Raw genomic sequence first — 14,678 nt, 5'->3', positions numbered from 1 at the left:
TATCTTTGAGTATTTTATTCCATGATGTTAGAGTTTTTTCGTCAGGTACTTCAATTATGTGTATATATATGATCTCCTCTGACCACCTTCTGTAGTTAACATTTCCTTTGTTTTTTACCATTTATTTCTCTCACTTTTCTCATTTTTGTACTATATGCCTGTTGCTGTGTTTTTTCAGTCTCTTCACCTTTATGCCCCTTTTAATTTTACCTTCACTTCTATGGGGTTTTAATTTTTCCTTTCTTTGCTGAGTTCTGCCAGCTCATGTCTCTTCTCCACTTTCTTTCTCTCACATTTCTTATGTCATTTCTGACTTGCTGTCTTCCTTCAGATAAATAATTACTCTGTTTCATGATGCAGTATGTGTTCATACTTTTCACATGCACCATGAAAGTACTTTTGTGGTCAGATAAAATCTTAATTTAATAAAAGTGTGTTGCTCTTTTTATTTACAGCATTTTTACATAGATGCTGTTAGAGCTTCTTATAAAATCACTTTCTTGACTCAGGTTCCCCATAGGAGGTGAGTGAGCAGGCTAGCATCCTAGGCAGGTTGCCTGCACAGGCAAAGGCTCTCTCATCTTTTCATTTCCCAGAAAGATAGAGTCCTGAATTGTCTTGAGATTCCTTGTGCAACCTCTTGCCACCCACCTACCCTCTCTATTTTTATGAACAATAGCAGCCCAAGAAGTCCCTCTGCCACCTGGCTCATCTCCTGTTCCTACATGAGTTGTTGTAGGCAAGGGAAATGTGGACTTGAGAGGGTAGCTCCTCACGTTCAGGAAGAGTATTTTTCTTGCTGCTTTCTCAGATCTTCTGCCACCAGCTGCACTCTGCCCTGAGCCACGTGCAGAGAGGGACCCACATCACAGACACTGAAACTCAAAGATAACTTGTTTTTCTCTTTAAAGAAACTTTTTTTAAGGAAAGGTTATAGAAAGATTGGTAACAGGATTAGTGAAGAGAAGTTATAGAAGAGGGATGCGAGGATGAGCTGTACTCTCTAGGCCAGAGGATGCGGCTTAGACTTGGGAGTGGTCAAGTTTAAACAAAAGCAGGAGCCCTTTTTCCTTCAGGGCATTCGCTAGGAGATGGGAGATGAGGGGCAGGGGTGATTACAGTCATTTCCTGGGAATGGAGAAAGAGAGGCTGTTTTTGTTTCAAGTTAGCCACCTCAAAGTAGCTGGTGTAGGTAATTAGGCGGACCAGGTTCCCTAGAAAACTATGTTTCTTCTCAGGAGATATGGGTACCTCTTGGAAATTGAAAAAGAAAAAAAAGGTGTGCCTGGGGGAGTGAAATCTCATCTCAGCCTGCAGCATCCTGCCCTACCCTTGGCAGCTGGATGGGCCCAGAGGAAAACATGGTCTCTTAACTTCCAGGTTTTGAAGGTAAATGCCTCCGGAGAAGGAGGCTGTGGGCCTTTGAGTGGGGATGAGGTTTGGGCTGAGTTTGATATTTAATTTATAAATGTCCAGGTATGTAGATTTTCATTTTCCCTTTTACCTTTCATTTCTGCACAGGTTAGTGGGTAGGACTGAACACTGGTTTGTCCATTAAGTGAAGTTGTAAGCCTTAGTTTTATTGGCAACACTCCCTCGGTTCATGAACAGCGTAGGCGCTCCCTCTTGTGGTATATTGTCAGATCACATGCTTTTAAATTAGTGTTGCAAGTATTTTGTCAGGAATTGTTTTATTTCTCATTAGACGTTGAAATTCTAGGTTCGGGTACTTTCCTCAACTAATAATACTGCAGAATTCACATAATAAGTAAATGTAGATATTTTAAAAATCTGTGTTATAACAGGTACAATTTAATAAATTATTTAATATTACTTAGGATGAATAGTCTTCAGGTCCCCATGGCATCTCAGAATGAAGTATTTCTTGGTAGGCTGAAAAGTATCCTCTAGTAGTTCTTGTGCTTGTTTTTGTTTTTTTCAGGAAAGGTTAATTCCCTGAGATTTATAATATGTTTAAATATTTGTCTTTTGCCTTTATACTTGAATGATAGTTTGAGTGTAAGATTTATGAGTCACATTATCTTTCACTGATTATTTTTGAAAGTCATTTCCTTTGTTTTATGAGATTAATGTTGCTCTAGAGAAGTCTGATGCCAGCTAAGTGTTTTTTATTTCCCTCTACGTAAGTGACTATCTTTTTTCTTGACTGCACAAATAAGTCTTTCCTCATCTTTAAAATCCAATAACTTTATAAAGGAATATCTTGAAAGTCCTGTATCAAATTTTCCTGGGATGCTTTATGCTCTTTTAATTATAGATCAGTCTTCATTTATTTCAGCAAAGTTTCCTAAGTTCTACCTCAGAATATATACTTTTTCCTATTCTGATTGATTATGCACATGTTTGATTTTCTTTGTCTGGATCTCATTTCCATAATTTTCTCTCTAATTTTTAAGTCTTACTTTTGGTTTATTTAACTTTGTTCATATTTCTCAAGTCACAGATATGTATTCTGTCTCCTTGTAATCTTGAGTCCTGTTTTCTTTTCCCCATTTTTGATGTGACTTTTATTTCTGTGGTAGTTTTCATTTTTATTTCATGTCTTTCCTGATTTTTTCAACCCATTTTTTTCTTCTCTTATTCATCACATTTATGAGCTTTTTAAATCCCTGTTTCCAATTTTGATTTTAAGAAGCAATTGTTGTCATCACTTTTAAAGCATGGTAATATGGTAATTTTTAAAATCTACATCATAGTGACATTTCTCTGGAGACTATTCTGCCAAGTGTTTTGCTTTTCCTTTTTGGTTATTATTCAACCTTGAATGAGGCAAATTGTTCCTTGGTTAACTTTTGGTAAGATGTTTGTATTAGTTTTCTATTGCTGCATAATATATTATGCAAACTTAATTCGAAAGAGCACGCTTATATTATCTGACTGACTCCGTGGGTCAAGAGTCTGGCACAGCTCAGCTTGGGTTCTCTGTTCAGAGTCTCGAAACTCAGGGTGTCAGCTGGCTGCATTCTAATTTGCAGCTCTAGAGGAGAATCCTTTTCCAGGCTTATTAAACTGGTGGAAGTAATGGTGTTTGGGGATTATTTAACTGAGATCTCCATTTCCTTGATGATCATCATTAGGTGTTGCTGTCAGCTTCTAGAAGCTCCTCATATTCCTTGGCATATGGTCCTCTCCATCTTTAAAGCCAGCAACAGTCCACAGAATCCCTCCTTGGCTTCAGACTTTTCTGATTTTTGTCCATTTCTTCCAGATTGCCCCATTTGTTGGCAAATAATTTTTCATGATATTCTTGATGGTTCAATGATAATCTTACCATTGTTTGTATTTCTGTGGTGTTGGTTGTGATCTCTCCTCTCTCATTGGTGATTTTATTTATTTGGGTCCTTTCTCTTTTCTTTTTGGTAAGTCTGGCTAGGGGTTTATCAATTCTGTTAATTCCTTCAAAGAACCAGCTCCTAGTTTCATTGATCTATTCTACTTTTTTTTTTTTTTCTGTATCATTTCTTTTTTTCTTTCTTTTTTTTTTTTTTAAAGATTTTATTTATTTATTTGACAGGGAGATAGCGAGAGCAGGAACACAAGCAGGGGGAGTAGGAGAGGGAGAAGCAGGCTTCCTGCCGAGCAAGGAGCCCGATGTGGGGCTCAATCCCAGGACTCTGGGACCATGACCCGAGCCAAAGGCAGTCACTTAACGACTGAGCCACCCAGGCGCCCATGTATCATTTATTTCTGCTATAATCTTTATTATTTCCCTTCTTCTGCTGGCTTTAGGCTACATTTGCTGTTCCTTTTGCAGCTACTTTAGGTGTAAGGTTAGGTTATGTATTTGAGATTTTTCTGACTTCTTGAGGTAGGCCTGTATTGCCTATCTTATGACTGCTCTTGCTGCATCCCAAAGGTTTTGGACCATGATGTTTTCATTTTCATTTGTTTTCATGTATTTCTTTTATTTCTTCTTTAATTTCCTGGTTGACCCATTCATTCTTTAGTAGGATGTTTTTGACCTCCATGTATTTGTGATCTTCCCAATTTTTTTCTCATGGTTGACTTCAAGTTTCATAGAGCTGTGGTTGGAAAATGTGCAGGGTATGATCTCAATCTTGTTGTACTGGTTGAAGCCTATTTGTGACCCAGTATGTGGTCCATTCTGGAGAATGTCCCATGTGCACTCGAAAAGAATGTGTATTCTGCTGCTTTAGGATGAAATGTTTTGAAAATATCTGTTAAGTCCATCTGGTCCAGTGTGTCATTCAAAGCCATTGTTTCCTGGTTGATTTTCTGCTGAGATGATTTGTTCATTGTTGTAAGTGGGGTGTTAAAGTGTCCTACTATTATTGTGTTATTATCAATGACTTTATGTTTGTTATTAATTGTTTTATATATTTGGATGCTCCAAAGTTGGGGGCATAAATATTTATAATTGTTAGATCTTGTTGGATAGACCCCTTTATTATGATATGGTGCCCTTCTTCATGTCTTGTTACAGCCTTTGGTTTAAAATCTAGTTTGTCTGATATAAGTATGGCTACTCTAGCTTTCTTTTGATGTCCATTAGCATGATAAATGATTCTCCATCTCCTCACTTTCAATCTGCAGGTGTCTTTAGGTCTAAAATGAGTCTCTTATATAGGAAGCATATAGATGGGTCTTGTTTTTTTATCCATTCTGATACTCAGTGTCTTTTGTTTGGAGCATTTAGTCCATTTACATTGAGAGTAATTATTGATAGATTTAAATTTAGTGCCATTGTATTACCTATCAGGTCATTGTTTCTGGAGATTTTCTGTGTTCCTTTCTAGTGTTTGTTGCTTTTGGTCTTTCTTTCCAACTCAGAGTCTTTACTATTTCTTGCAGGGTGGTTTAGTGGTCATGAATTCCTTTAGTTTTTGTTTGTCTAGAAAACTTCCTATCTCTCCTATTCTGAATGACAACCTTGCTGGATAAAGTATTCTTGGCTGCCTATTTTTTTCCCATTCCGTATGTTGGATATATCATGCCACTTTCTTCTGGCCTGTTAAATTTCTGTTGATAGGTCTGCTGCTAACCTTATTTGTCTTTCCTTATAAGTTAGGGATTTCTTTTGCCTTGCTGCTTTTAGGATTTTTTCCTTCTCTCTGTGTTTTGCAAATTTTACTACAATTTATCTTGGTATTGGCTGGCTTTTGTTGATTTTGGCGGGAGTTCTCTGTGCCTCCTGGATTTGGATGTCTGTTTCCTTCCCCAGATTAGTGAAGTTTTCAGCTGTCATTTCCTCAAGTAAGCTTTCTGCCCCCTTTTCCCTCTCTTCTTCTTCTGGGACTCCTATGAAATGAATGTTATTATGTTTTATGGAGTCGCTGAGTTCCCTGAGTCTATATTTATGATGCAATATTTTTCTTTCCTTTTTTTCAGCTTCATTATTTTCCATAATTTGAACTTCTGTATCACTTATTTGTTTCTCTGCTTCTTCCATCCTTGTGGTCATTACATCCAGTTGGTTTTGCATCTCGGTTATAGCATTTTTTATTTCAGCCTGACTAGTTTGGGGGTCTTTATCTCTGTGGTAAGGGACTCCCTGGTGTCTTCTTTGCTTTTCTGAAGCCCAGCTGGTGTCCTTACGATTGTTGTTTTAAATCCTGGTTCAGGCATATTACTTATATCTGTTCTGATAGGATCCCTGGCCATGACCTTTTATTGTTATTTCTTTGGGGATGAATTCCTCTGCCTTCACATTTTGTTTAGGTCTCTGTCTTCTCTGTGTTAGGAAAGCCTGCTATGTTTCCTGCTTCTGAGAGTAATAGCTTTATGAAGAAGAGGTCCTGTAACCTCCACAGCTTGGCACTTTAGGCAGTGTTTCTGGTGTATGCTGTGTGCACTCTGCTGTTGTATTTTGGCTGCTCTTTCCCTCAGGTCAGTCTTCTGCAGAGTTTCTCCTTGCCTGCAGTGGGGAGTGTCTGGACCTTGTGCAGAGTGTGGAGAGTTTTAACTAGGTGTGCTGTGGTCTGCTTGTTAAAAGGGGCTGGATCCTATTTCCACTAGAGCTGAAGCTTTGCAGCACTCTATGGTCAGTAGACTTGGTGCCTGTGGGAGGTTCATGCTGGTCTTCTGGGGGAAGGGTGCTGGGTTTGTGCTGCTCTGGGTCTCAGGCATGCTTGCCTTAGTAAAGAATCACCTGCAGAGCCTGGGGGTGGGAGGTTGGGGGGGGTGTGGCTTTGTGTAAGCGGCTGAGGCCTTCACTGTTGGAGCTTTTCTGCTCACTGTAGTCCATGCTGGAGAAAAATAGCTCCAGCCCCCTCTCTGGTCTTCAGAGTTTGTGCCTAATGCTGTTTGGGAAGCCCTCGTGAAAGAATGATCACTCTCTCCTCATGTGTCCCAGGCATTCCTTGGATCCCTGCCTTCATCTTCTCCATGTCCAAACTGTGTACCCTCCCAGCAGTGCAGTACACCTGTGTTTTATCTCAGGCGTGCCAGCTGAGCTTCAAAACTCTAAACTTGAGGGACCTGGCTCAGCACAGACTATGCTGGTCTTCTGAAAGAGGATCTCCCTACGCTGTGGCTGGTGGCGTTTGTCCCAGACCAATTCACAGGAACTTGGAGTTCAGAGTAAAGCACAGCAAAAAGCCGGTGTCCAGGTTAGCTGCTTCCAGCAGGTGTGTCTCTGCCCCTATGCTAAGGGACTGGGCAGCACAATGATGCCCGCTGTCTCGTTTGTCCCCCGAGAGGTAATGCCACCTCTCCCAAATGCACTCCAGGTAGGAATAACTGTCTCCCTCAGTGTGTCCCAGGGGATCCTCATATCACAATGTCTGCACCCTCTCCCCCAGGAGCACCACTGTGCCTGCTGGGCTCCACACTGACCATGGCAAGGATTTCTAAAACTCCAGTTTTTGAGTTCTACTGGTTGTAAAAACTCAGCAATAATCAGCCCCTCTCCTTTTCCCAGATATTGGTTTTGGGGAAGTGTTTTTCTTGTGCGATCCCCTGTGTGCTGTGTGTGCTCGCTCCCTTTCTCTTTCTGTCTCTCCCTCACTCTCCCTTTCTCCACTCTCCATCATCAGGGCTCCCTCCCCTCTGCAGCACCTGTGATCCTTTTACCCGCCAAGTCACGTCTCATCTCCATACCTCCTACCTTCCATGTTGTGGCCTCTTCTCTCCCTTTAGTTGTGCAGTTCGTTCTCTCAGTTCTCAGATTGATTTCTTGGGTGTTCAGAATGATTTGATTTTTATCTAGCTGTGTTCGAGGGAGGAGGCAAGCGTGGGGTTCTCCTACTACCATGTGATCTTAACCCCACCTCCCCAGGCTGGATATTTTCACTTAGCAATATATATTTAAGATTCACTCAAGCCTTTCTGTGACTTGATATGCCATTTCTTTTTACTAATTTTAAGAAAAGCAATAGAAAGAAATTATTCAGAAATAATACAGAGAGTAATATATTGGATAGAGTAGTTTTCATAAATAGACCTTAGGCCTTGTTTACTTGGGAAAAATGATAGAAGATGTTAATTCTTACTATGCCTTTTGTGTAGTACTGTGAAATGGGTCATAGCTGGGATGAGATGTTGATATCTCAAAGCTTAGACAGCTGGAGTAATTACAAGAGATTTGGTCCAGAGAAAGACTGCAAAGATCAGTGACATAAAACTAAGTATCCAAAAATAACCCCACACCCAAGAAATTGAGTAAAAGAAAATCTTTGGTTAATCCAACAGACTACTGCATCCCAGTCTTTCCCCACTAAACTATATTACATATGAATTAAAAATACAGTTGAGAAACACAAAAACCCAAGTTTGGATTGTGTGGGTCCACTTATACACAGGTTTTTTTTCGATAAATATGGTACAGTACTTACTGTAAATGTATTTTCCTTATGACTTTCTTAACATTTTCTTTACTCTAGGTTACTTTATTATAAGAATATAGTATATAATACATGAAACATAAAATATGTGCTAATCAACTGTTTATCAATAAGGATTTTCAACAGCAGGCTATTAGTAGTTCAGTTTTGGGGGAGTCAAAAGTTACACATGGATTTCTGACTATGCAGGGACTGGCACCCCAAATCCTGCATTGCTCTAGGGTCAACTGTAAAGTAAGAAAAATTCTGTGATAAAATCATGTTAATTCATATGTAATCTTGGAGAAGGGAAGACTTTCGTAAGTCAAATATCAAAATCGGAACCTATGAAGTAAATTTGAAAAATTCATAGAAAATATATGAAAATGGCCAATAAACATATAAGAAATGCTTAATTGTACTGATGAGCCTAAAAAATTGAATTAAAAAATACGTGTGTGTATATACACACACGTGTGCGCGTATTTTTTTAACCAGAGAGACTGGTAGTAATTTAATTTTATTATGCAAAGTGTTATTGCACTGCTGGTGTGATTGCATATTTGTTTAACTTTTTGATAAGGCAATTTGGCAGTATCAAAATATAAATATTTACACACTTTGACTTAGCAGTTTCTGCAGATAGGCGTGCATAATTATGCCAAGGAAATTTTAAAAATGCATATCACAACATGTTTGTAATGACCTAAATATATGTACAGTATAATAATAATAAATGTTATTAGTTTTTAAGTGTAAGTTGTGGATTAAGTAAGTTCTACAGCATTTATGCTGTGGGATGTTATGGCAGTGACAACAGAGAAATTTAAATACAATCAAATTCCAACATCAAAGGTGTCGAGGACATAAGTGAAATCTGGAAGTTGTTGAGTATAAGAACAGTATGTTTAGTATGACCACACTTGTGTAAAAAAAGTAAATGGATATAAAACGTGTGAATGTGTGAGAAAATGTCTGAGAAAAAATAAAAGGAACTGTTAACAGTTGTCATTACCTCCATGTGAGTTATATGGAAGAGCGTAAAGTGGAGGCAGGCAGGGGGAAGGGAGAGTTTTGTATTTCTCTTGATCTTCTTCTGTGCTATTTAAAATTTACTTAAACAAACGAAACCTCATAGATGACTTCCTATGGGAAAAAACAAACACCAAAACCCCACAGAATACTCACATGGTCAAGGTATCTACTAGATTACTACAGAAAGATATTTCTCTATTATAAAAAAGAAATAGGAAAAAATAATAAACCAAGAAATACATGTAAGTATGTTTAATTGTGCAGTGTATCCAATAATAAGAGACTAGTCTTAGTCTAATCTGCTACCTCCAGAAAAGTGAACATTGAAACCAGAAGTCACAGGTCAAATGTCTGACATAGTCAGGGAGGTAAGACAAATAATTCAGACTTAGGCCAGTTATAAATACAAATTATCTGCCAAAATATTCATCAACCTCTTATAATATGAATATGTACAAAATTATGGGTATGTTTTAAATTTTAAATTAAGAATAATAAATATTTTATGCATAAAATTTGCATCTGAAAATCTGATGGTCATGGACCAGTTAAAGAGTCTTCAGGATTGGTGCTTTGGGGGTCTTACTTATCTCATCATTCAGGAAGTAATACATCTTGATCTGATATTAAGGAAATGAAAATAGAATCATCTAAGGCTATTGTTAAAATGCAGTTTCTGGATACTACCAGCTTCAAAGGGAAAGAAAGTGCTGGGAATATATTTTTAACAAACATCTTTATTCATTAATATTATCAGGTGAGTTTAGGAAATATGGGTTTACTATATTATCCAGCCTTTGAATGTGATTTTTAAGAAGATTTTAATCAAATCTTAAAAATAACCATTTTTCTTTTGATGATATTCAGAAGAATATTCTATAGGGCCAAAAGTTGCTTAAAAAATAAATTTAATAAAATAGTTTGAGCTACAAGAAAGAACTAGACATAACTTTAAGTATTATGGCTTTGTAGTGAATATTAAGAAATTATTGTTTTGACCAAAATATCATATAACCTAAGTATGCTTTTCACATGTGTTCAGGGTATTGATTGACAAATTCAATATGCTGGTCATACTGTATTTATGACTTGGAAAGAAAAATAAAGGCTAGTTTTTTTTTCCTTAATCTGAAAACTTCCCTGGCACCACTTGCTTCAATTGTGTTTATATTAACTTACTCCAAATTTGTTAATTTTGATTGTTTAATGTTTCTCAGTTTTGTTCTACATTGTCTAAATTTTAACATAATATTTAATTTTCTTTAGTAATGTATGTATTTTAAGAACAGTTTAATCATAGTGAAGTGATTGAGAGAAATAAAGAAGGCTGTTAGGCAAGTATAATTGATAAAAATAGATGTTTCAGTTATTAGCTAAATTTCTATAAATTCACAATTTAATTTTTTCTCCCAAAGATACTTGCATAACAACAAGGAATAGAACCAATTGTGCCTCTTCAAGTTCTTCACTTTCTAACTACTTGTATGTCTTCATCTTGGGACAACTATTGCTGGGAACGGGAGGAACTCCTCTCTATACTCTGGGAACAGCCTTTATTGATGGTTCTGTTCCCACACACAAATCTTCTCTGTACATTGGTAAGTTTTCTCTGTAATATAAATGTTTCAGTATCATTTCATTTTATTGCTTAATTTATAAGTAAAAATACAATAGATGCTTATTAAAAAGTTAGTTGTAATTTCATGGGTATTTCCATTAGATTCCCAGTAGATGGCAGATATAGCAATATTACTGTTTTTGTTTCATCATTTACTGACACATGTACTTCAGCTGAATGCAGTTACGAGTTTTGTTGACATCCTGCCCTGTTTTCTGTTCTGAGACTGTCTTAGTTCTTTCAGTCTGCTGTACCAGAATACCATAGACTGGTTGGCTTGTAAACCACAGAAATTTATTTTTCACAGCCCTGGAGGCTGAGAAGTCTAAGATCAAGGTACTCACAGATTCAGTGTCTGGTGAGGCCCACTTCCTACCTCATAGACATTCATCTTTTTACTGTGTCCTCACATGACAGATGGGAAGAGAGGGCTTTCTGGGGCATCTTCTCATAAAAAGTTTGTGAGGACAGATATGAATTCTGTATTCTACAATTTGGGATCCCCTCTATGTAACTTCACAGATTGAGTTTATTTGAAGCAAAGCTTTACTTACTGTGGGCAAGTCTACTTCTAACTCACCCTTACTTTTAGAGTATAGCCTCCTAGGTGCCTACATAAAATGTAGGGTGGGGGAAGTTTATAAAGTATAACTCCCAAGTTAGGGGCCCTGAACTGCAACCTTGTTTTTCCTACTTCCTAGAGACTAGCAAGGATTGTTAACCTTCCCAGGGTCTTTTGTAGAATCAGCAAATACGCGCAGGAAAACAAAAAATCAGTCCTAATTTTTTAGGTCGTTCTCTTCAGAATCTTGACTCAATGGTCCTTCAAAAGATCACCTTGCATGACCCCTACTTTGGGAACTTGGTCAAGTACATAAGTCATTTTTACCATTGACATATGCTTGGCTTTGGGTATGATAGATTCTGTTCTTTTGTGTATGCAAATGAGAATCTTAGCAGTTAATAAAAAATTCAGAAGGTGGTAATATATGAAGATGCTAATGTATGCATAATTTTTTGCAAAGATTTAAATGTTACATATGGCAAAATTTTAAATATCTGAGAGAAATAAGGTCAGTTTAATTCTGCTACAGGTAGAAATGGAAGACTCACTAAGTGCGGGAGTTTAAATTAATGGCTTACTTTTACGAACCAGGCTAATCACCAAATCCAGGTTTTAAAATCAGCTGCTATAGTGCAAAATACAGATTGCTTTTAGAGTGTGTACAGAGTGGAAAAGGCTTCTCATTTCACATTATTTTCTTCCATAAGAATTGTAAACAGTAATTATCATCATCCATAAAGGGTAATAGTAGATATATTACCTCTGTTGCCATTTAAGATAATGTAATTTTCCCTGAATTTATTGTTGTTGGATTTATTGCAATTATTATTATAGTCTAAAACTTTTACATTGAATTACATATATATTTATATTTAAAGCATATTTTATAGTTATATTTATTTTTAAAATATTTTTAAGTTCCTTGACTTATTAACAAGTGGCACCATTCAAATTGTATTTTTTTTACTGAAAATGTATAACTTTGTTGTAATTCTAATCATTTCAAATTTTTACAGTAAAATATTTCCTCACTACTGTAAGACATTCATAGCAAAGTTGTATAGTTGACCATTTTCAATGTCTTTGTTCTTCTAGGAATTGGCTATTCTATGTCAATATTAGGCCCTGCTGTTGGCTATGTATTGGGAGGACAGCTGCTAACCTTGTACATTGATATGGATTTGGGACAAAGGCAAGGCAATATCTATTTTTCTCTTATTTAAGTTTATTTTATTTTAATGATGTTAACATCATAGAACATTTTCAAAGTATTTGAAATAAAACTGAAAACACACAATTTTTCTATAATGTTTTAACTGCACTACTTCATGAATTAATGCCATACCACCCCCTAGTATAATGCTTTTATTCATAAATAAGGATGCTTAAAACTCACCTGTGAAATTTTTCAACATACATATCTAGGACCCCATGCATTGTTCAGAAAGAAGAATTTAATCAAAATTGGTTGTTTTTTTAGTAGACTTAGCTGGATGTAGATAGCCTGAAAAGCCTCGAGAGTCCATGATTCTCAGACTAAGTTCTGTAGTAGTTCTGATATGGTCAAGGAATCACAGTTGTGTGGTTTTAACTGTGGCCATAGAGGATAATAATAGGTAATGTTTATTTATCCCATACTATTTTATATATATCATAGATTTTGTGTGTTACTATATTTTACATACCACTTAATTTAATCCTTTTAATAATCTTATTAGGTAATTGATACACAGAGGTTGGGAAGTGGCTAAGGCATGAATTCAAGGTGATCTTTTTGACTCCCAAATCCTCCTTTTAACCACTAAGTTACCTTCTCTTTTTCCTGAATATAGAGAAGTTAGTAACCTTTGGTGAGGCCATATTTTCTCATTTTACCACTAGGAATCAAAACTGCACAATCCTATGTATGACTCTGAGTAATGAATAAGAAAATGTGGTTATAGATATGTGATTTGTTCTTTGAGCTATTAGTCCCAGGTTAATATTTTAGAGACTATATAAAAAATGTACAGAGAAAGTCCTTGAAGCAGAGAGCTGAGTTTTTAAGAAATGTTTTTAAATTCAGTGGAGAATTACATGAGTTGTAGGAATGGTGTGTTTGGGGGAGAAACCTATTGATATAAAACTATGAGAATCATTATAAAATACTGTTACTAAATTACTTTAAGAAGAACTTTATAGCCAGACAGAGAAAGACAAATACTATATGATTTCATGTGTATGTAGAATCTACAAAAACATACAAAAAAACAAGCTCGTAGATACAGAGAACAAATTCGTGGTTACCATAGGTGGGGGATGGGTGAAATGGGTAAAAGTACAAAGTTCTTGTTGTAAAATAATTAAGTCATGGGATATAATATACAACATGGCAAATATAGTTGGTAATATTGGACTGCATATTTGAAAGTTGCTAAGAGAGTAAATCTTATAAGTTCTCAAAACAAGAAAAACAATTCTGTACAATATGGTGACAGATGTTAAGTAGACTTAATGTGGTGATCATTTTGTAATATATTGAAATATTGCATCATTATATTGTATACCAGAAACTAATATAATATCGTATGTCAATTATACCTCAATAAATAGGTAAATAAATAAAATAAATGAATTTTACATTTAAATGAATGCCTTAATCAAAGCACAGTGTATGGGCTTTTAACATTGATCAGTGATTTGCTGTAAGATATACTCAGTATAGTAGAGAAGAAAAACTTAGCCAAAGTTAGCTAAACAATGTTCAGAAATTCTATGTATGCCTACAGATATTCAGCATACCTGTATTTACTATTAAATATTTTGCACTTCTCTGTCATATTGCCATTTGAAATACTTTGTAAACCATTATTCTTATAGCTCTCATTCATGCCTGCTCTCTGTTATCTGATTCATCACAATGACTCAACTTAAAATGTTGGAAACTATAATACTATTCCCCTATATATGCACTTGAATTACAAAGTCTGTACTTATCATAACTGCATTTTAATGAACAAGGTAGAGTTGACTTTTACATTTTGTTTTTCTGTCCTATAGCATAGCTATCACTGAAGATGATCCACGATGGCTGGGGGCGTGGTGGATTGGATTTCTTCTGTGTTGGCTCTTTGCTTGGTCTTTGATAATACCTTTCTTATGCTTTCCAAAACATTTACCAGGTAAGCATATTTTTTTCAAAACCAGGGAGTTTTATTCCAATTCTGGGCCAAGGGTTGCTTATAATTTCTAAGAACTCTAGAAAATTCATTGTTTTATAGAATTTCAGTTGTCTTCCTATATAAACTTTTGAATATTTGTCTTTAGGAAATTTTGGGTAGCTATCTTAATACTCATGGTTTTCCTTTATTTCCAATTAATAAAAGCAATAAAACTGTATATATTCACTTTTTTACTATAGATATACTTAATAATATAATAACTTAACAATATATTATTAACTATGTTAATATATTATTAATATGTTAATAATATTATATATACTATACAATACTATAATATATAACATGTTAATAATATTTTGTTATATATATTTATACACATATATATATATATTCATTGTTTGTGCATAACACCCAGTGCTCCATGCAGAACATACCCTCTTTAATACCCATCACCAGGCTAACCCATCCCCCCACCCCCCTCCCCTCTAGAACCC

General features: G+C 35.9%; 1 protein-coding gene across 1 annotated transcript in view; it reads left to right on the top strand.

Annotated features, from left to right (window-relative positions):
- The window catches only part of SLCO4C1 (solute carrier organic anion transporter family member 4C1), a 61,494-nt gene that overhangs the window by 23,427 nt on the left and 23,389 nt on the right, over positions 1 to 14,678 (top strand). Inside the window, exons 3-5 of the mRNA XM_035014960.1 lie at positions 10,253 to 10,435; positions 12,116 to 12,212; positions 14,060 to 14,181. Of these exons, the coding sequence (XP_034870851.1) occupies positions 10,253 to 10,435; positions 12,116 to 12,212; positions 14,060 to 14,181 (402 nt within the window). The remainder of the gene's footprint in view (positions 1 to 10,252; positions 10,436 to 12,115; positions 12,213 to 14,059; positions 14,182 to 14,678) is intronic.

This window comes from Mirounga leonina, unplaced genomic scaffold, assembly GCF_011800145.1.
Source record: "Mirounga leonina isolate KUSES-001 unplaced genomic scaffold, KU_Mleo_1.0 Mir_168, whole genome shotgun sequence".
In the NCBI taxonomy this organism is placed as follows: domain Eukaryota; kingdom Metazoa; phylum Chordata; class Mammalia; order Carnivora; family Phocidae; genus Mirounga; species Mirounga leonina.
Note: the sequence above shows the minus strand (reverse complement) of the source record. Positions and strands in the feature narration are given on the sequence as shown.